The 23,715-nt window shown below is 37.6% G+C and overlaps 1 protein-coding gene across 1 annotated transcript in view; it reads left to right on the top strand.

Annotated features, from left to right (window-relative positions):
- The window catches only part of frem1a (Fras1 related extracellular matrix 1a), a 48,361-nt gene that overhangs the window by 5,707 nt on the left and 18,939 nt on the right, over positions 1-23,715 (top strand). The window contains 17 exon segments of the mRNA XM_048186041.1: positions 9,288-9,724; positions 13,112-13,206; positions 13,342-13,420; positions 13,422-13,656; positions 14,483-14,679; positions 14,766-15,089; positions 15,321-15,429; positions 16,030-16,161; positions 16,257-16,601; positions 17,683-17,825; positions 17,970-18,166; positions 18,300-18,390; positions 18,468-18,635; positions 20,900-21,108; positions 21,217-21,310; positions 21,391-21,643; positions 22,893-23,096. Coding sequence (XP_048041998.1) covers positions 9,494-9,724; positions 13,112-13,206; positions 13,342-13,420; positions 13,422-13,656; positions 14,483-14,679; positions 14,766-15,089; positions 15,321-15,429; positions 16,030-16,161; positions 16,257-16,601; positions 17,683-17,825; positions 17,970-18,166; positions 18,300-18,390; positions 18,468-18,635; positions 20,900-21,108; positions 21,217-21,310; positions 21,391-21,643; positions 22,893-23,096 — 3,106 coding nt within the window. The 5' untranslated portion in view covers positions 9,288-9,493.

Here is a 23,715-nt window from a genome sequence, read left to right as displayed (position 1 = left end):
TAAGCTTTATGCAGCTGAAAGACCTCTATTGTCATTTTAATTTAACTGTACAGTTTGAACGGTACATTTTGTCATTGCTCGTATTGTTTTTCACACTTGGTTTTGGCACGTTTTGATGACAGGAAAACTGCCCCCACATGTTTGAATGGAGCCAGAGAGAGGTTTAGAAAGAGTGCAGAGGGGTCCGGGCCACCCACCCAGTCTGCCTTGGGGTTTCCTGACTGGAGCCTCTTAATCACTGCTATATCTACACGAAAACATTCGAACGTGAAGCTTGGCTAAACTTGAAAATCTCTTCCCATTCCTCTAGTCCTCATCATAATGAACAAACAAATGTTAGTAAAGTAGTATCCAATTAGTACAAATAAACCTCTGTGAAGTGCTCTCATAAACATCAGCTGGCTTTAATTGAGTCCTGATTGCTTGTGACTGGTAGGATTGTTGTGCGTAATGGCCTCCGACCTTTGTGGTTTTAAATGTCACTGTTTTTACTCCAGTCCTTAAAAAAAAAGGCATAAAAAATTTAGATTACATTTTAATAATATGAAAGAAGTGTTGTCAGTAATGGCTTACTTGTTTGGCATTATATATTTTTGGTATAAGATAAGAAATCTTTTTCTGTATGCAAACAATATCCTTTGGTACCCACATATCACCGTTTGTCAGCTGGTGAGATGTTTGCATCTCATATTCCACATCTGAACCCAGCAACCTTTCTGGGGAGATGCTGGTGGGATTGTTTAGGTGTTTACCTACTACATGAGAGCAAGACAAAAGTTCAAACCATTTTTTTTCATTGAACTTCCTCCTCATTTGTTCTCAAATCTGTCTTTGTCTCTTAAATGCCTTTTTGCTGAAACCTTTCCTTGTCAAGCCTCATTACAATTTTGTGTTTACCTGAACCCATGAAGGATCCCTTCAACACTTGTCTGTTGAACTTGCTCCAAACCTACAGAGAACATCCCAAACAGGGGTGAACCATATAATAACAGGCCGTACAGCATGTAGAATCATGCCCTGAGAACAATGCTGACAGTTTCTAAACTGTGAGATCACACAAGCAGAGTTGGGAATGCACTGTGTGTTTGATGTGGTGTGCGCTCAAAAACGACTGAAAGTGCCTCAGAGGCACTCAAGGGACTTTAAGCCATTAATCAGAAACTTTTTTTTCTTTTTTTTGTGGAAAAGTAGTTAATCTAGTAATTAATCATAATAAGTTATTATCCGTGTGAAGACATATTGGACATACAGGTTTTAAATGTTGGTTTCCTTGTGAAAAAGAGTGATTTTTTAAAAAAAGAGTACAGTTTTAAAAGAGTACCATTTAAATAATATATACTTTAAAAGAATACCTACGTGACCATTCGTAAAGACCCGCCCCCTTTAGGTAATGTTGCGTTGTTCTACAAGCCATGCCGCTTTCACGCAGTGAAAAATACATTGTGGAGCAAAGAGGATACTGACAATTGAAACAATAAAAACTGTTTTGTGGCTCTTTAATGTGTCGTGGCAGATTTCTGTAGTGCCTCAGTTCAAGCAGCTCGTGAACCGATCATCTCTCCCTACTAGTTCATTTATAGCATCAAATAAACATGAATGAACATCAGAAGGAATGTTATTTTAACCGTGGAAAGACGTTAGTACACACTATTTTTCAAGTTCAAGTCCACCGACCTTAATCTACTAACTCCCATGACTGCTTTGTCGGACAAAATGGCGGATTCGGCGTTATGATTGGTTAGATCGCCTGTCAGTCAAACTCCCAGCGAAGGGCTTAATGAAAATTTAATATATAGTGTAAACTTACGTTAAATGTAATTACCTTGATTTTAGAGTGTGTTTTTTTTTTTTGACTCGCACAAGTAAGACTTAAATACATCTTTATATGTAATTTCATAATTTTGATTATCTTTGAAATATGGTTAAAGTGTACTGTCAAATGTACTGATAAATATACTTTACTAAATATACTTTAATGTAATTTCTTTTGAAACTTGCATGTCATATATTCAAATATATTTGTAATTACATATTTGTAATTATTAAGTTTAGTACATTTAAGTACATTTGAAATGTATAAACTTTAAAATTTAATATTGAATAACAGTATTTCAAATGACACTTTACATGTGCATTTTTAGTCTGTTAGTGAACACATCAAAAAAAGTGACCCTCAAGCCATTCTAGGTGTACATGACTATCTTCTTTCAGACAAACACAATCAGAGATAAATTTAAAAATATCCTAGCTCTTGTCTTATATCGAAATCCTCCTGACGTTTTTCTTTAAAATGATCGTTTTAGACTTGTAATTCATGACCAGTGTTTTGTTTTGTTCTAATCTCTGCACTTCTGCGTTCGTCATTACATCATGCGTCAGGTCAGGGGTTACTCTTCCACCGCAAATCGATGCATACGGCCGTCTGCCAGAAGCTAGGTTATTATAGTTAATAAAGTTTTAAATATGCATATTTTTAAAATATATCTCCGATTGTGTTTGTCTGAAAGAACATAGTCTTATACACCTGAGGGTAAGTAAATCATGGGATAATTTTTATTTTTGGGTGAACTAACTCTTCAAGTGTTTTTTTTTTTTTTTTACAAGGGTTTTCCTGACATAGGATTGTTTACCCATTACATAATTTTAGAATTGTCCTGTTTGTAATGCAGGATATTCTTAACACCTTGACTTGTATTCACTGGACTTGGGGGCATATGGTTGGGATGGGCTGCAGTGATGTGAAAAGGTTCCAGTGCTAATCTTTGCAAAGCACAACAAGGAATTTGGTCCTTTTTTGGAGAATAACCTGTGAAGAGAACACATAATCCTCACTGTTACAGACTTCCTGGGGCTGCAGTGTGAAAGCTTAGCTTACAAAACACACAATCCTCTTTCCATGACATCACGGCAGTGGAGTTGATCAAGCATCCTCATGACCGTTCTAAAGGGAAGTGATTAAGTAAATGTTCCAAATTCGCTGTGCTTTTCATCCTGGAGATATTCCTGTCCTCAAATCTGATTGGTCGAGCAGCGTTCCAAGAGTGCTGATAACAGTGCAACAGCACCTGTTTCTATTAAACTGTGTTTGTGTCACATTGTCTGTGTGTGCTTTGTTAGTTGGGGGTTTTTCAGTGACTCTTTATGAGTGAGTCATTGAATCATTCATTCAAACGATTAGTTAAAAATGCTCATTCAGTAAATCATTCAGCTGATTCAAGAAACCAATGAGTCATGGAATCATTCACTTCAACCGATTTGTTCAAAAGCACTGATTCATTCAGGAACAAAACACTGTTGCTGCATCCAAATTTGCATTCTCTGCCCTAAATAGTATTCGAAATTTGAATTACTGTGTGGAAAAAAATAGTATGTTGAAATGAGTTTTCCAAAGATACCCGGATGATCGACTGTTTCCTGTTAGAATTTCGAATTTGCAGATCTAATACTGCCCACAACCCATTGCGTGTTGGAGGAGAATTCGATTAGAACTACAAACACGAATAAAAAAAGTGACAGTTAATATTAGAAAACTGACAGTTAAGTAGAGAGGTGGGTTTGCTTGAGTGATTAATAATCAGTATCTAACCTGACAAAAAAATATTTATTCAAGTGTTGTCCACATTATATTTCATCTGCAGCAACACTGTGAACTTTTATAAAGATACATTTGGTAAATTAACTTTTAAATGCATCATTATGCACACACGTGAGAAGAGCTCTCTGCATGAAAGACACGACTGGCAGATTAACATGCACTACATTTCTTTCCAATATGGGAGGAAATTAAATTAAATTGAATGTGGAGGGTTTTACCTCTGACAACATGACAGAGCACGTAACTTAGCGACAGAGCGGTCCGTTAAAGACGCAGTTATGACATATTATGTCCCAAAGCTTGCCTACTACTCTGCTACACACTCAAAAGTATGTACTTTTTCTTCACAAAAACAGTACTTACTTTTAGGGCATAGTATAAGTAGGGGAATTGGGATGCAGCATGTGTGTTGCTTGGAGACGCAATTCTGTTTTGACTTTATTTGAAATTATTCATTGGATGAAGCAAAAATACACAAAGTGTCAATATTCTGTTAAAGAAAGATTGTGAACTATCCGTCTTATTTTATTCAGTGTGGAAGTAAGCTATTTCCTGTGAATGTTCAGATTCATTAGCCAATATAGGTAAATAACTAAGAATAACGAAGTGCAGTAAACAGTAAAACTATTTGCCCTACATACCTGTGTGTTTATGATTATGATAATAAATTAAAACAATATGATAACAAAAAAAGAAAGCCTTGAACATTCAAGTTAAAAATGGCGGCGCTTGCTTCCTCATTAAAATTTGTATGTGTTTGAGAGTAATTCTTAGCTTAGTTTCTTAAACATTTCAGCTGAAGTAATTTTTAGACTGCTGTGTTTTAGGCCTCTTCTGAGAGACCTTGTTGTGAATACTTCATGCACCATATATGAGGACAGTGAAACCATGTGCCCTCAATGAAAAGCATGATGTAATGCCAAACTAAAGGTGTCTGGACTGGAAGAGACTTAAACAAGGGTTTGTGAACTGGACAGGGAATAATTTTACCACATCTGGTTCAAGGTATCATATATGTTTCCATCAAGGTGCCGCACATGGTCAAGATGAAAAGATGTTTCACTTTTCATCAATATTGCCTGACATCACATGATTGAAATGCTATTGAAATGCTAAAAAGTCACCAGTTTAACCACCATTTCACCATACTATTGCATGTTAATTGAAATTTAATGAAAAATTAGAATTTATATTAAATGCAATATAAGTTTTTTCACCCACTTAAAGGGTTAGTTCACCCAAAAATTAAATGTCTGTCATCAAGTACTCACCCTCATGTCATTCCACACCCGTAAGACCGTCTTTCATCTTCGGAACACAAATTAAGATTATTTTTGATGAAGATGCGAGAGCTTTCTAACCTCCCCTATAAACAGCAACGTCATAACCAACCAAGGCCCAGAAAGGTAGTAAAGACATTAGTAAAGACATTTGGTTCAACCTTAATGTTATGAAGCAACAAGAACTTTTTGTGCGCAAAAAACAAAACAAAAATAACGACTTTATTCAAAAAATCCTTCTCTTCCCTGTCAGTCTCCTATGCTGTTGATGTTGTTGACACAGTGCAGGGCTTCCAGGTTCTACGTCCGAACGCTCTCTGGATTTCATCAAAAATATCTCAATTTGTGTTCCGAAGATTAACAAGGATCTTACGGGTTTGGAACGACATGATGGTGAGTAATTAATGACAGAAGTGTCATTTTTGGGTGAACTAACCCTTTAAGTAGGACTTAAGTACATCTATATATGTAGTTTCATAATTTCTTCTATTGTCTTTAAAATATTGTTAGTTTACTAATGAATGACAAGCATTTATGGTGAACTAAAATGTACTTTAATGAAATGTCATTTTCTTAGGTATGTGCACTGTTAGTACATGTAAGTGCACATACTATAAAATAAAGTGCAACCTGTGGCCTATTTAAATAATATATTATTTGCAAGTACAGTTCCAAAAAACACAATACAAGTGCACATTCCAAAAACTTTTCTAATGGTAAACAGAGCGCAGGCAGTAACTTGCTTCTGTTCTTTGTGCTCATGGTTTTGTGTTCAGTCATTTTTTAGAGTTGTCTGTGTTTTCTCTTTGTTTCTCGCTGTCTTTATGTTGAGTAGACCCTGTTTGTACCTCTATGAAATTTCACGCCATTCCAACAAAACAGACTGATTACTGTCCAACTTTTTAAGCTGTGAAGACACTAGATTAGACTTTTAGCCTACGGCCGTGGAGCAATCTTAGAAAAAATGGGTTTTCCAATGGCGAAAGACAGCAGGAAGAAAAGAGGAGAGGCCTATAAAAGAAAACACATCAGAGTAAACAAAGGCGGACTAATTCCAGATGTATTGATGCTAGACTTGATAAATGTGACCCAGTGAGCTCGAATTCATAGAAATGTACTGTGCAAATCCATTGGGTATTTCATTGTTTTGTTTAAAAGTAACAGGAGGAAAGATTATTTCAGTATGTTTGGAGTCTGGAAGAAGTTTTTCGGATGTACGTATTGGGAGTTGATCACTTTGAATACTGCATTACTGCATGTGTCTGAATGAAGCTGTAAGGTGGAAAGCATTTATCATGCATTTTAATGGCTCATTTAACTGCAGGTGGAAGAATTAACGATCTTTAGCAGTGTGTTCAGTGCCGACAGATCAGACAGCCTCAATCTCCATACTGGCCATTCCAGGGCCTGGGGATTGTTTAGGGTCAAAGGTCATTTTTTTAAGTTGACATCTCACCTTACTAGGACTAGGCTCAGAAGGAGTTCTTTCCTCTATCACTCAACACACATGTCAGAGAGACGTGACGGAGATGTTTTAGCCTTTAACTGAAAATTCCTTCTTTTGCCAGTTATTTATTGGATCAATAGAAGATTCTTTCCCCATTTTTGCCATTCTTGTGAATCTCACAAAGAACACCTCCTGATCATGTGCAGATCATATTTCACTCCAAAATAATACTATTATGAACAAAATACATACAACTATATTGCCAAAAGAATTGGGACACCCCTCCAAATCATTGAATTCAGCTGTTCCAAACACTTCAATGCCCACAGGTGTATAAAATCAAGCACCTAGGCATGCAGACTGCTTCTACAAACATTTGTGAAAGAATGGGTCACTCTCAGGAGCTCAGTGAATTCAAGCATGGTACTGTGATAGGTTGCCACCTGTGCGATAAGTCCATTCGTGAAATTTCCTCACTGCTAAATATTCCACGGTCAACTGTTAGTGATATCATAACAAAGTGGAAGCAGTTGGGAACAACAGCAACTCAGACACGAAGTGGTAGGCCACATAAAATCACAGAGCGGGGTTAGTGCGTGCTGAGGCACACAGAGCACAGAAGTCACCAACTTTCTGCAGAATCAATAGCTACAGACCTCCAAACTTGGTGTGGCCTTCAGATTAGCCCAAGAACAGTGCGTAGAGAGTTTCATGGAATGGGTTTCCATGGCCGAGCAGCTGCATCCAAGCCTTTCATCACCAAGTGCAATGCAGAGCATCGGATGCAGTGGTGTAAAGCACGCCACCACTGGACTCTAGAGCAGTGGAGACGTGTTCTCTGGAGTGACGAATCACGCTTCTCTGTCTGCTAATCTGATGGACGAGTCTGGGGTTTTGGGGGTTGCCAGGAGAACGGTACTTGCCTGACTGCATTGTGCCAAGTGTAAAGTTTGGTGGAGGGGGATTATGGTGTGGGGTTGTTTTTCAGGGGTTGGGCTTGGCCCCTTAGTTCCAGTGAAAGGAACTCTTAGGGTGTACTCACACTAGGCACTCTGAACCGTGCTCGAGCGCATTTGACCCTCAAAGCCCGGTTCGTTTGTCAAGTATGAGTGCTCCGTTCTGTGAACGTCAACTGCTGTAATAATCCTCTGATACGTGCAAGTGAAAATCGCTGCATGGCATAAATGATAAATATATTAGGCAGTATCCGTGCATTTCTTCCTGTTTTCTTCCATTCAGAAAGTTGCATCGTATATGTGTGCTTCAGCCTGGAACGTTAAGTGCAATGTGAGTGCAGGCCACCGGGGGAGTGGGGAGGGGGGACAATGGTGCTCGGGCTCAGTTCAAGGCAACCGTGCCTAGTGTGAGTACACCCTTAATGTTTCAGCATACCAAGACATTTTGGACAATTTCATGCTCCCAACTTTGAGGGAACAGTTTGGGGATGGCCTTTTCCTGTTCCTATTTTTTCAAAAATTCCCATAAACACACTACTAAACCTTGTGGAAAGCCTTTCCAGAAGAGTTGAAGCTATAATAGCCTCAAAGTGTGGGCCAACTCCATAATAAACCCTACGGATTGAGAATGGGATGTCATTGAAGTTCATGTGCACGTAAAGGCAGGCGTCCCAAAACTTTTGGCAATATAGTATATATGCATATATATGCATATACATCTGTAGAATTTAGTTTGTGTTGCAGTCCTGATTATTTTTTTGGTGATTCTTGTTTCATTTATGTAATACAATTAATGAAATTCAAAAAATATTTAAAGAATATTTAGTCCACATAAATTAAAGAAAGTAAAACAAACACTACCATATACCAGTATTTTGTACATTACATTAATGAGAATTATATATACAGTATTATGTATACAGTATATATATATATATACACAACACTGCCCTCCAAAAGTATGGAAACGCCCTAGAAAAGTGGGGTTTTGGACAATATTGGCATGAATCCTTTTTAATTTATGATAATTTTCTGATAAGGGACAACACAATCTATGAAAACATATTACATAAATAGTTTATACATAGAAAAAACTTAAATTTTCGATTCATCAAAATATCCACCATTTGTTCCACCAATTGGTTCATTGTATTCTAAACTTAATTAGCAATCAATTGTTGAAGCTATTAAGGTGTGCTGACTCAAAAATCTTTTACAAACCTGGGCCAAGTTTAAACCAGTAACCAGGCATCACAGCTGGCAAAGGGGCATGTCTGACTTTGACATGTATATATTGCCATTATTATGTAATCAAAATGAAAATTGTTATTGCTGGTCTTCAATGATAATGTCAAGGTACTTTAATGTATTTGCACCAAAAACCAAAAAATGATAAGGATTTATGCTGATATCGTCCAAAACCACACTTTGCCAGGGGTGTTTCCAAACTTTTGGAGGGCAGTGTGTATATATATATATATATATATATATATATATTGCACTAAAGCTGTGGTTCCCTCCTGTCCATTACCCAGATCCCCCTACTAAAAAGATTTGGGCTATACATATCTTTCCTGAATATGAATGTTGACTATTATTCTGTGTTTATAATAATAATAAAAACTAATTCAAAATATCAGAAGAATTGTAATAATAACAATGAATATGAATGTTGATTAATATAATAATACTAATTATAATTATTATCCTTATGTTTCTGCTATTTTGATATTTTCAATTTTCATTTTTTTTTTTCAGTTTTCAGTTTGATTTTAAGTTTAAGTAATTTTATTGTGCTTTTGTCATTTAAATTTTTAGTTTTCTTTATATTTAGCTTAATATTAGCTTTAATAATACTATTTAAGTTTTGTTTCATGTTGATTTTTCTTCTTTTTTCATTATTATTATTATAATATTATTAATATTATCTTATTAATAGTAATGTAACTATGCAGATAAATTAGGCAAAATAAAGTGTAATAATATTTTTTTGTCTGTTTTCTTTTCAGATGTCACATTTCATATGATGAATGGAGAGAGAATGGGATACTGATCCATGACCTGAAACTGATTGTCTCAGGTTAATTTCAAGAAAAAGTGGAGATGACTTTGTATGAAAATATTCTCTGGACAGAGAAAGACCAAACAACTGTTCCTCCAGTAGATTTGTCCATTCCCTCACTACAGAGGTCCTGATCCACACAAACTGAACAGAATGACTGCAATAGACAGGACATATTTGCCTTTCCTCTTGATGGGACTTCTCCACCAGATTCAGGGCTCTCTGGTAAAAACCAATCTTGGTGTTAAGGTGAAGAGGGGGCAGTCAGTCTTTCTGCAGGAGGGGGACTTGCAGTTTCATATACCCAGAGACAAGGATGCCTGCAAGCTGGAAGTTGTGCTGAATGAGCCCATTACACAGCGGGTCGGCACATTGTCCCCACAGGTAAACGATGTTCATTATTTCTGCATGCATTTCTCTCTTCATATTATCCAACAAACATTCAGAGATGAACATGCAAGAGTTGTTTCATCTGAGAGCATTTGACATCTGAAGAACTACCCTTGTGAATAAGAAATGTGCTTAGTTGTATTTTGTTTTAAATGTGCACTTATAGTGTACTTCAATTCTTAGAGGTATATTTTAAAAAAAACTGTACTTGCTGATAATATAATAAGGGAATAAAATGCACTTAAGTATACTTAAAGAGAGTACACTTGCATGACTGTTTCTTAAAGGTGCCCTAGATTATGTTTTTAAAAGATGTAATATAAGTCTAAGGTGTCCCCTGAATGTGTCTGTGAAGTTTCAGCTCAAAATACCCATAGATTTTTTTTAATTAATTTTTTTAACTGCCTATTTTGGGGCATCATTATAAACGCACCGATTTTATGCTGCGGCCCCTTTAAATCCCGTGCTCTCCGCCCACAGAGCTCGCGCTTGCCTTGAACAGTGCCTTAACAAAGTTTACACAGCTAATATAACCCTCAAAATGGATCTTTACAAAGTGTTCGTCATGCATGCGTCGGATATTATGTATGAGTATTGTATACTGTTATATTGTTTACTTCTGATTTTGAATGAGTCTGATAGTGCTCCGTGGCTAACGGCTAATGCTACACTGTTGGAGAGATTTATAAAGAATGAAGTTGTGTTTATGAATTATACAGACTGCAAGTGTTTAAAAATGAAAATAGCGACCGCTCTCTCGTCTCCGTGAATACAGTAAGAAACGATGGTAACTTTAACCACATTTAACAGTACATTAGCAACATGCTAATGAAACATTTAGAAAGACAGTTTACAAATATCACTAAAAATATCATGTTATCATGGATCATATCAGTTATTATTGTTCCATCTGCCATTTTTCCCTATTGTTCTTGCTTGCTTACCTAGTCTGATGATTTGGTTGTGCACATCCAGACGTTAAAGGAGCCGTATGTAGGATTGTGGCCTAAACTGGTACTGCAATCACTATAAAAATACTGTAGAGCGGTGTATCCCCTCCCCCTACCCCTGACTCGTGGTTGCCAGATGAGCTGCAGGATTCAGCAGAAACGTAGGCTGCTTCAATGAGCTTCCAATGGCAAGTGACGAACAGACGTACACAGTACGTTTTTTTTCTGTTAATTCTGTTTATGCTTCATGAGAGATATTTTGATAAGTAAGGTGGTGCTTCTTCAAGTCTCTCTTACTGGGTGTTGAGGTGCTGGGGCCATAATAGCTGAAGAGATAAGCGTTTTTGATTTGATTTCTTTTTTTTGAACATATAAATACAATTACAATAAAAAAAAAATCTGAGAAAAAAAAAGGATAATAGTAAAACAAAACAAAAATAAACATCAAAATAAAAATTCCTTATTTTTCAATACGAAAAAAAAAAAATCGATTTACAAGTACTAAAGTTTTTGTCATAAGTAGGCTAACAAATAACCAAAACATTTGCCACAGCAATTATAACGCAGGACAAATTCAATATCACCAATGGCTATCACAGGGTTGTTTTCAGTTCCATCAGAAAATATTGTTAGAGTAACTAAATTACATTAGCAATGGTCATACAGGTCAACTTGCAGCATGTGTAACTTAGTCCACGATATACGTGAAGAACAAATGACGAATAATTTTTACTGAGGTAACATTAGGCTACTGTCTCAATTACGTTTCAAATTGCCATAATGGGCGTGCTAATGTTGTTTTCCTCAGCGTCTCAGCATAATGACAGAGCATATGTCCATGTGAGCTACCGTTATGTTACTTTGCACAAACATGCATAACTTTGTTCGACTGTCATGAATATATGAAATGTCCATTGACATCAAGTACAAGTTAGCCAAGCATAGATGAATCTTACCTGTCCAGGAGAAAATTAGCAACGTTGGCGTCTGTGTTCAAATTCTTCTCCGTTTTCAGCCGTCTCCATCTTTCAGAAGCATCTCCAATACAAATTCTGGTTTTATTTCGGACTTTGTCACGACGAATTTCTGAATTATAACGAAGTCTTTTTGATTTAGTAACATTAGACATTTTTATCCGACTGGAGTTAGGGTAGGTTACAGCAAAGCTGGCAACACGGATCCCGAAACACTACTGACTTCGTGATTGGTAGATAGGTGAGGGAGGCGCGTCAGGCCAAAACACAAAATGACAACATCAACATCAGTTGAGGGCTGCAAGTCCACTTTTTAAATGACAATATCCTGGCCAGACTACTTTTGTCAGTGATATAAGTATTTGAAATGAACATGATTTCTTAATGTCTAGTGACACATCAGGGCCATTTTATGATTAATTGAAATAGATTCCTTACATACAGCTCCTTTAATACTGGCTGCCCTTGTCTAATGCCTTTCATAATGTTGGAAATGTGGGCTGGCATATGCAAATATTGGGGGCGTACACCCCGACTGTTACGTAACAGTCGGTGTTATGTTGAGATTCGCCTGTTCTTCGGAGGTCTTTTAAACAAATGAGATTTATATAAGGAGGAGGAAACAATGGAGTTTGAGACTCACTGTATGTCATTTCCATGTACTGAACTCTTGTTATTTAACTATGCCAAGATAAATTAAATTTTTCATTCGAGGGCACCTTTAACAGACTTTTAAAACATGCACTTTGTAATAATGTCGAATTAAAGTTTTACTTTAAAGAGGCTAAATGTAGAATTGTTATTAGTGGCACCAGTGGCCGTTAAATGAACTGCAGCCAACGGACTTATTGCACATGATTGCACTTGTAACAAAAAAGACACTGAACGTGATTCAATGCACAACATGGAAGGCCTGAAAACGGACTCAGAGGTTGAGTCCGTTTTCAGGCCTTCCCTCTTAGTTCTGTCCAGCGCTGGAAAACTTTTCTAATATTTACACGGGTCCTAAAGCTCTTGCCTGATCATAACCCTTCTTTTTTTTCTAGTGATATTCCTCTGAGCTTTTTTTTGTAATGTCTCTCAGCCATCTCTCTTTCTACAGTCTTTCTTCAGATCTCCCTCAGATCTTGCTCACTCTCTCTCCTCCCCCATAATAAGTGAATATGCCTCCTACTGCTGATTGGCTACAAGTGTGTTGTGGTGCTCGGTCTGATTCACTTTTGTTGTGTTCGAAAGTGAATTATATCTTGAAATGTTGTGTAATGACATAATATGTCTGACAACGGAAGTGAAAGAGTAAACAAGATGGATGAAGTTCGCTACTCCGGTCTCATGTGCTTCATTATTTAATTAAATCCTGACTGATACCACAACTTTCAAAAGTGTTTTTTCAGAAATCGCTTAACTGCACCTTTCTTCAATTTTTATTCTTTCTACAACTAATTCTCATTTGATAGGTTTTTGACTGTCACTTTTTGGCTGATGAAGTGAAATACACTCATAATGGATGTCCGATTTTAAAAGAGGATACTGTTAAACTTCGTCTGTACAGGTACGTTTTTCATGCTGCTGTAAACTGTAATACAGTATACGGAAATATTTGTGGAAGACATTGTATTAGATGTCAGATAGTAAATGTTTGGTCTTTAAGAATATGGACATTTCATGAAGATTTCTTTATGTTTAGATTTACAGAGACAGAGACCTACAGTGAGCTGTTCTCTCTCAGTGTTGAAATCATGGAGCCTGACTGTAATGTGATTAGGTTTCGGATCGCAGAATCTCGAGGTGCCAGAGTTTTATGGCCTTTCCAATATCCTGGATGGCAATGTTGTGTCTTTCCACTATGAACATCGACATAATATTGAGTGCACAGTTCGGGTGTCAACTTTGGAGACACATCTACCTGTTCACGGTCAACTAGTCACTGGGGAACCAGAGAAACCAGAGGGACCGAGAGGGGATGAACCAGATAGCTTTGTTCCTCTTCGAAGACAGCTGGGTAAAATCAAAACATAATAATAATTTACCAGTTTTTCTACTGCATAAACACATCCAGGATATCGACACGTGAACAAATGTGCTTTAAAAATGATTCCATCAGGTCAAATTCATGTGGTTTCAAAGGTAAAGGCTGCTAAAATATTCCATTAAGTCATAAATCACTTCAATGGCAACATTTAGTGCAGCCTTTTTTTTTTCTTTTAAATTATATACAATTGAAAACTAAGATATATGCTGCAATAAAGTGTATAGTTTTGGCAGGACAGTTTTTGGATTGGAAGGAAGATAATGGCATTTTCAAAATGACCTGTTACGATTTAGCAGAACAGCTGGTTGATTGATTGATTGATTGATTGATTGATTGATTGATTGATTGATTGATTGATTGATTGATTGATTGATTGATTGATTGATTGATTTTTAACATTTTAGGTTTTAGCAGAACAGCTGGTTTATTGATTGATTGATTGATTGATTGATTGATTGATTGATTTTTAACATTTTAGGTTTTAGAATATACTACTGGTCAAAAGTTTGGAATAATTAAGATTTTTAAAATGTTTTTAAAAGAAGTCTTTTATGCTCACCAAGGCTGAAATACAATTTAAAAAAAAAAGAATTTTCAGCAGCCATTACTCCAGTCTTCAGTGTCACATGATCCTTCAGAAACTTATTCCAAACTTCTGACTGTAAGTTTACCTGAAAATACTTCAAAATATACCTTGATTTCATTTGAGAATTATGAGCATTATAATATAAAGAGAAAAAATTAATTAATCTGTTTTGTAATTTAATATTTGGACATCATTTCCACTCCCCTGCAGATAATAAAGCTCGAGCTCATTGTAAAAGCGATGACTGTCTAAAGGGTCTTAAACTGCTGAAGATCACCAAAGTACCATGCAATGATTTCCTCATGATGGGCATCCGCTACCAACACATTGACCCTCCATCTCCAGACATAGATTACATCGCCATTAGACTGGACCTCACAGACACTCGTAGCAGGAGCATAATTCAGGTGTACATTCTAAAATTAAAGCATTTTCTTATTACTGTATTTTTATACTACATTATTAACACCAGTTCTGCCCACCTCCCATTCAGTCGGAGCAGGCCTGGATCCCGGTAACCATTAAAGGTGCTATGCCCAATCAGCCGCCCAAACCTGCTTTCATGTCCATGTTCATCTTAGAGGTGGACCAGTTCATCCTGACTCCTCTTTCCACGGCAACTCTGGATGCGGAGGATGAAGAGACGCCCAAACAGAGGCTGGTGTTTAACATCACTAACCCCCCTAATGAGGGTTTCATTACTCATCTGTCTGATCACACCAAACCTATCTCCTCCTTCACCTGGATGGATCTCAACGACATGCTGATCAGCTACCAGCCTCCAAACTCCAGTCACACACAGCGTAGGAACTATGAGGTAACAACCCTTGTGGAAAAGAAATACAATTTTGGAACCGGGGTGGAAAAACAGCGTCTCTTTGACATGGCAACAAGATGCTACGCAGGTCTTCTCTAGCACAGCTCAACCAGTTCAATACAATTTAGCACTTCTTTTTTTCTGTAAGGGAACTACACTAACTTGATGTTAAATGGAATTATTGTATTTAACTTCATAATGCAGTAGTTATGTATTGTTAATTTCTACTAGGTGGAGTTTGAGGTGCATGATTTCTACTTTGAGAAAAGCCAGCCTGTGATGGTACATGTGTCAATCAGGACAGCTGATACCAATGCACCAAGAGTATCATGGAACATGGGTCTGTATTGTACATCATTTTCATGTCTACACATATACATGTCGCTCTGTTCTCATCTCAGTGCTTTGCTTAAAAATCTTTTCTTAAAAAGAACATTTGAAAGTTGGAGACTTTTTTTTTTTCTCCAAATAGAAAGTTGTTGGACTACAGTGACCTGAATCAATATGTAAATGAAATGAGTTTACCTTAAAGCAAATTTAGATGTTCCTACTGATGTTATACATGTTATTTTGGGTGTAAGATTAATTTTTTTAAGATTTGGAAAAGAACAAAATCTCTGAGTACTTTGTGTCACTGTTATAAATGACCCTGAACTACATGTTAGAGGAATATGTCTAACTTGCCAAAAATCACACTGAATGTAAAGGGTATTAAGCTTTTTGTGAAATTAAATTAACTTTATTGAAGATCACACAAAACCGCAGTGAGTGGGATGATTAAATGCCAGGGAAATATCATCAATCCCAGACAATTAATTAAACCCTGAGTGGAAATTCAGGAAGTTCAGGAAATTACAGTACCTAATTACAGTCTGAAAGATCAGGATGTGTCATGAATACCAGACAAATGATTTTCTCCTTATTTCTATCAAATTAATAGGCCTCAGTCTGTTGGAAGGTCAGTCTCGTCCAATCACATGGGATCAGTTGCAGATTGTTGACAATGACAACCTGAAGGCTGTGAAGATCATCACTGTGGATGGCCTGCAGCATGGCAGACTAACTGTTAGAGGTATACATACAGATGATTTTTCCTCCCTTCGATTTGGAAATATAAATATGTTGAGTCACATTCTCACTTTCACTGTATGTTTCTCTGTATGTTAGGTGGAAAAGGTTTCATGTTCACCGTGAACGATATTAAGGATGGTGCGGTACACTACCATCATGATGACAGTGACACTACTAAAGATTATATAGTTTTCCGGATTACTGATGGCTTACATCAAACTAGACACAAGTTTCCCATCAACGTCCTGCCCAAAGATGACAGTCCACCCTTCCTCATTACCAATATGGTGCTGGAGCTGTCTGAAGGTCAGACTGGTCTTTTGAGAGGATCCATTTTGCAAGCTTGTGATATGGACTCCAGTGATGACTACATCATGTTCAACATCACCAGACCTCCTCAGGCAGGGGAAATCATGAAGATGCCTGGTCCTGGGATAACAGGTGAGGAAAAGGGTTGTAGGCAAAGCTAGAAAATATTCTGTATGCACCATATCAGATTAGTAGTATGAACCAAATCAATAAATTTAAGTTTATATATTAAGAACCAAGAACACTCTAGCACCAACCAAGAACACTCTGGTCTTGTACTGTCCTATTAACCACTCAGAAGAGTAAAGCAACTGCCTTAGAAGCCAATCAACACCCTTGCAACCAACTAGCAACTCACTTGTAACTGCCTAGTAACGCCCTCCTAACCATCCCATAATACTCTAGCACACATCCTAGAAACCACCCAGAACTCGCTAGAAGCCAACTAGCAACTCCCTAATAATAACCCATAACACCCTAGCAACCACATACTGTTGTAATGTCTTAGAACCCACACAGAATTCCCAAGCAACTGCCTAGTAATGCCATAGTAGCCTAGCCACTCATAACACCCCAGCAAGCACCTATTAATTCCCTATAATCAACCTATAACACCCTAGGAACTGCCTAGCAGTGCCTTAGAAACCACTTGGAACTCCCTTGCAACCACCTAGTAATGGCCTAGAAGCCATTTATAGCACCTAAGAACCAAATATTAATGTCATGGTAACCACCCTTAATATCCTAGCAACTTCCTAGTAACCACTGAGAACACCCTAGCAAATGCCTACTGTTGCAACATCCTATAAAACACTCTGAACTCCTTAGCAATAGCCTAGTAATGCCCTAGTAACTGCCCATTATACCCTAGCTATCACATATTAACGCCCTTGTAACCATAATATCCAGGCAACCACCTAGCAGCTCTCTAGTAACCATCCATAACATCCTAGCAACCACCTATTGTAGCAACACCCTAGAAACCACCCAGAACTCCATAGAAACTGCCTAGTAACACCCTAGCAACCAACTAGCAAAGCACCCAGAACACCCTAATAAATGATGGCAACATACTAACAACCACTCACAACCCCTAGCAAAGAGCATTCAAATTTTCTTTTGAACATGTAAAAATGTAATTCTTAATTCATTCTTGGGGAATGGAGTTTCCTCAGGCATCCTTTAAATACCACATCAAAAACTTTTTTTTCAGGATACCCTGTTACCCGTTTTCTTCAGAAGGACCTCTTTCATTCCATCATCTACTATCGGCACTCAGGCAGTGAGGTGTTTGATGACTCTTTTGAGGTGGTGCTCTCTGATTTTCATGACCCTCCTAATCTTTCAGAGCCTCAGGTAAGTTCCAGATTTCCTAAACATCCCCTCCGGGATCTAATAGGAGTCCATGTTATACTGAATGTTTTAGCATCTTTCAACTGTTTCCTCTAGTCTGACTTTACTTAGAGTTCACGTTATTCACTAACCGAGTGATCTTTGCAGGTCATTGTGATTCAAATCCAGCCAGTACCTGATCAGCCTCCACAAGAGGCACCAGGTGTGACCAGGCACTTGGTTGTCAATGAGACAGATGTCACCTACTTGACCAAGCAACAGCTGCACTTTGTTGACTTGGAGTCACCAGATAGTGAGCTCACTTACACCGTCACCACCCCACCTTTCTACAGCACCACCTATGGGTACAAAATAAAACTAGAGGCCTACGAGGTCCACAGCTGGACACATCTATTCAGTTTGAACCTGCAGCAACTTGACATGTATGTAATGAAGGAATACAGGATGATGTTAATACTTGTACATTTTGATTTACAGAGGGTCTGATGCAGGAAGGTTGTTTCTGGTTGATAGCATCCCAAAATTTAACAAGGACCCAAACGCCCCAATGCTGAGACTTTTCACTCAGGTAAATACTCTGAACTAGGATTAGACATATCATTTTTCCCAAAGCAACTGAAGCTGTAAACAATCCTCTCTTTGTAGAATGCAGTCAACTACATGAAAGTTGCTTACATGCCCCCCATCCTGGACATTGGACCCTACCCCCAGCACATCCAGTTTGTCCTGTCAGTGACCAACCAGCAAGGCAGCATGACCGCTGGAATCTGCTTCAACATAACGATTCTGCCAGTGGATAACCTGGCACCAGAGGTAGCCCTCATCTACTCAATCCAGAACAGACAATAATTATAGTGTTTGCTAACTTATTGAGTATAGTTGAGCTATTCCAATTTTCACTATAAAATAGCAAACAAAAAAAAAAAATTAGATTGAGATTGAGGACCACTCTTAATGTTTTGATGGAGCCTAGAGGGCTTCCTTATACTTTAGGGGGAAAAAAGAAACATACTTCTGAAATACTTATGTAAGTGCAAACTGAATGTAACTCTTAATTTGATATTCTGTTCTATTTCCTTTAGTTCCTGTTTCTAGTTCTAGTTTTAGTTCCTGCTCTGTTTATTTTCAGTTTCCATGCTTGCACATTATGTTGTTGTTTGTTTCTATAGCTACCTATTATTTTCAGTTGTGTCTAGTTTGGTTGCTTTTTTTCTACTCCTGTATTTATAGCACTGTGTTTCCATTGTTCTTTGTCAGTTCTCATTTACACAGTGTGGTTTGTGTTTCTTCTAGTATTACTCCTATGCTGTCCTGCATGCTTGTTTTGGTTTGTTAATACAGACTTTGTAATTGGATACTCCATCATTGGGCTATTACCACAGCCAAAATGTGACCATAAGAAATGATTTAAAAGAAAAGCAAAGAATGGATGCAGCAATGCATCTCCCCCTCTTTGAACAAGAGGATCGCTCCCTCAAGAACCACACAAGGGATTTTTTAGATATGATGTGTCAGAGCCACTATCCTGACCTCTCACTCTGTGTTTTCTTTTACACTGGCCTCAATGAGTGGTCCAAGCTGACTTAAAGCTGATTTAGAGCCAGCTTCCATGTCAGTCCCGGAGCGAGAGCCTACCACCTGGCTCATCCTGCAGTTTGTGCACGCTTCCCAGTCCATCCTGGAGCCAGAAGCGGACCATTGCCTGGTAGACCGGTGGTCCATGGATCCAGTTCCCTCCCTAGGCCCCACCTTTGAACCTACTCCTTCTCTGCCTGTACCGTCTGGCTGCTCCGGTCCCATCCAGAGTCCTTCCTCTTCCAATGTTCCTGCCCATTCTCCTAGCTTCTGCATCCCATTAGGTCTCACCTGACTCCCTGGTCTTATCGCATCTGCAGTTTTCGTCCGGCCCCATGGATTTAATGTCTCCGCTGGCTTTGCTTTTCCCCTGCAGTTCAGTACCACTTCAAAGTGGGTGGGATTATAGACTGATATAGTTTTGCCGCCTTTACTGCCATGGATCCGCTCCTCAGCTACTAACGAGTCTGCACCTCATCTACTGACCACGATGCAGCCATTTCTTTTTTCAAGTTGCGTGCAACGGTCGTTTAAAGCAAGTCGTTTAAAAAAAAGTTACTCGAACAAATGATACTGCGGTGGCTGTTACTGACTATTTAAATCTAGCGGGTTTGGTGTCTTGTGTTTCACTACGCTGGTAGTGACAATTCTCTCTGACCAATCAGTGATCTGCAGTGTTTACACATCACATTTAGTATCAGTACGGCACGCTTGGAACCTCAACCGAGGTGGTACTATTTAAGTGAGCCGTACCGAGCCGTCCCATGCAGTGGAAAAGTAACAAAAAGTGAGCCGTACCGAACCGTACCATGCAGTGGAATAGCGCCATTAGTTACAGCACGAGGACAGACCTTCCATTAGGGGAGACTACTGTCACTATTCTATGAACTATTTAATGTGATATTCTGTTCCATTTCCTTTAGTTCCTGTTTCCCTGCTGTTTATTTTCATTTTCACTGGTTACACATTATGTCCTTGTTTGTTCCATAGTTACCCATTAGGTTCAGCTGTGTCTATTGTGGTTGCCTTTTTTCTAACTGTATTTATAGCCCTGTGTTTCCGTTGTTCTTTGTCAGTTCTTGTTTATGCATAGTGTGGTTTGTGTTTCCTCTAGTATTACTACTGTGCTCTCCTGTGTGCTTGTTTTGATAAATTAATAAGTTGTTGGATACTCCTTCACTGTCCTGTGATTACCACAGCCACAACATGACAACTACAAGTGCACATCCAATACACTCAAGTAGAAATATAAGAACATAAGAAATAATTAGTATTTTTGTTATTTTGAGCTTGTTCAAGTAGCTGAATTTACTGCCTATATTAGCATAGTCCTAATGTTACACCTTATGTTATAACCATTTTTTAATGTTACTTATTATATTTTGCATAATTTTATACGATTTTTTTTAAACGTTGAAGTTATTAAGAGATTTAGTACTGTAAAACTTAAGTGGTAGTTGAGTAGTAGTTGAGTGCTAGGATTTGTTTCTTTTTGTCTTTAGGTACATGTGAGGCAGATGACGGTGGATGAGGGGGGAGAGAGCTGGGTGAGTGAAGAACACATGCGTCTAACTGACCAGGACTCGCTCGAGGACTCTCTGCATGTGAAGCTGATGACGGAACCTCAGCATGGCAGTATTTACCTGGACGGCACACCCATGAGTCCAGGCCAGACTTTTACAGTCAGGGATCTGAAAAACCTAAAAGTTAGGTCAGATGTGGTTCATCATAGTTTACTTGGGTTCATTGTAAACACTTTAAGTAGTATTTGACCTTGCTGGTTTATTTATCTTTAGTTTTGATTATTTTGTCTCAACAGATATCGCCACGACAGTTCTGAGACAGAACATGATGATATTAAATTCATTGCCACAGATGGGATTAATATTGCTGACTTTGTACTACATGTCAAGGTAATGGAGATTCATCTTGCAATTACTTTTTTATCACAATAGAAACATGTGAAGACATCTAACAAATGTATTTTTAACAGGTGACGCTAGTCAACGATGAGGTGCCAGCGCTAGTGCCAGGTTTGAAAACCATTTTAGCCTGTGCAGAGGGACAGGAAGTGGTCATCTCCGTGGAGTACATCTGTGCCACAGATCCTGACAGTGATGATAGCACATTGATGTATCTGATCGCCCGACAACCATATCATGGGGTGGTTCAAAGAAATGGCATCGTGGTGGACCGCTTCATTCAAGCAGATATAACTGCTGGCTTAATTTCCTATAGACACACAGGTAATATAGGAATAATAGGAATGGATTTCTTTCAATTTTTATATTGATTGTGTTATTATTATATATTTTGACCTACCCTTGTGAAAAAGTACACTTCAGCATACTTTCAAAAAGAGTTCTTATTAGGGAAGAATAAACTTGAGTGAAAAGTAAATGTAATGTTTTCGAACTTATAATCTATTATAGTTTAAATTAAAGGTGCAGTGTGTAAATTTAGCGACATCTAGCGGTGAGGTTGTGAACTGCAACTAACGGCGCACACCCCTCACACCCCTCCCATTCGGAGAAGCTACGGTGGCCGTCTGCCCGACATGTCGTTGTCTGAGAGAGCAGAGAGTAGCTTGTGTGAAGCAATGAGGTTTCTTCTTACTTGTAGAACGTGACGATGCAAGCTGCCTCTAAAAACATTAACGAAGAATTAGTGAATTCTAACATTAATGAAGAAACGCGCTCTGTAGAGCAGTTTGTCCGTTTAGGGCTGCTGTAGAAACATGCCGGCGCATAATGGCGACTTGACATGGAGGGGGGGACCCACGGTGTATGGATAGAAATGGCCCATTCTAAGGTAATAAAACATAACAGTTCATTATGTAAGGGTTTTATGTACCACTGAAAACATAGTTATGTATATTATATTGCATTTCTGTCAATAGATCCTCCAAAATTTTACACATTGCACCTTTAATATTAAATGCAATTAGTTAACTTCAGAGTGCCTTTTTGACCCACTTAAGTAGGACTTAAGTACATCTTTATATGTAATTTAATTACCTCTATTGTCTTTGAAATATTGCTGAAGTGCACTGCCAAATGTACAGACAAGCAATTATGGTAAACTAAAATATACTTTAATGTCGATCATTTCTATTGAAACTTGTATGTCATGTATTTTGGTGAAGTTGCAATTTAGTACATTTACTGAATAACACATGGCAAACAAAACAAACAAACAAACAAACAAAAAAAAACATTTAATTTGACATTATTACAAAGTGCACTTTTTAAAATTGTACTTAGTTGTGTTAAGATTAGGAAACAGTCATGAAAGTCTACTCTCTTTATATACACTTTAGATATATTATCTGCAAGTACAGTTTAAAAAAATTAAGATTTGAAGTACACTACAAGTGCACATTCAATGTGCATTTCTTTTTTTGCAAAGGTATGTAAATGCATTTATTTGATATTGTTTGTTAAATATGACTGTAAACCCGTGAAGTAACACATTTATATCAATTATACACTCAAGGACAAGAGATTGGGCTACAACCACGTCATGACGTTGTCACGTTTGTGATCTCTGATGGAGAATCAGGGCTACTTCCTTCCTGTTGCAGTGACAAAGCCACATTATTCAGTGCACAAACACCTGGAGTACAGAACTCCCTGCCTGTCTATGACCTTAATATCACCGTTTATCCTGTGAACAACCAACCACCATCTATTGCTGTTGGTAATGGGAACACTTTTCTTTCTGATGTTATTTTAACATGCAGTATGTATGTGAACTTATGAAGGAGCTGCGGAAAGTAAAAACCATTGTACATTATACATATTCATATTCATTCTTGGTATCGCTGTTATTGGTTACAGTATTATATCAATAATCTCAGTTATAGAATGATTTGTATCTCTTGTGAAAAAGAAGTACACATTAGAGTACTTCTTATGGAAATAATATACTTTAAACTTAAGTGTGAACTGAAACTGCATGTTAATTGCAATTAAATGAAAATGTGTTATAGTTTAAATTTATATTAAATCCAGTTAGTTGAACTTGAGTGTTTTTGGACCCATTAAGCCTACATCTTTAGATGTAATTTCATAATTGCTTCTATTGTCTTTGAAATATGGTTAAAGTGTACTGCTGAATGTATTGACAAGAATTTATGGTGAACTTAAATATACTTTAAGGTAATTTCTATTGAAACTTGTATGTCATGTATTTAAATTTATTTACAATTACACATTTGTAATAATAATAATTAAGTTGCAATTTAGTACAATTAAAGTATATTAACTTTACCTGTGCTTTAGTCAAATAATGTGCATTACTCATAACAGCATAAAAT

The sequence above is a fragment of the Megalobrama amblycephala genome, linkage group LG3 (assembly GCF_018812025.1).
Source record: "Megalobrama amblycephala isolate DHTTF-2021 linkage group LG3, ASM1881202v1, whole genome shotgun sequence".
NCBI lineage: Eukaryota > Metazoa > Chordata > Actinopteri > Cypriniformes > Xenocyprididae > Megalobrama > Megalobrama amblycephala.
This window is presented reverse-complemented; position numbering and strand designations above follow the sequence as displayed.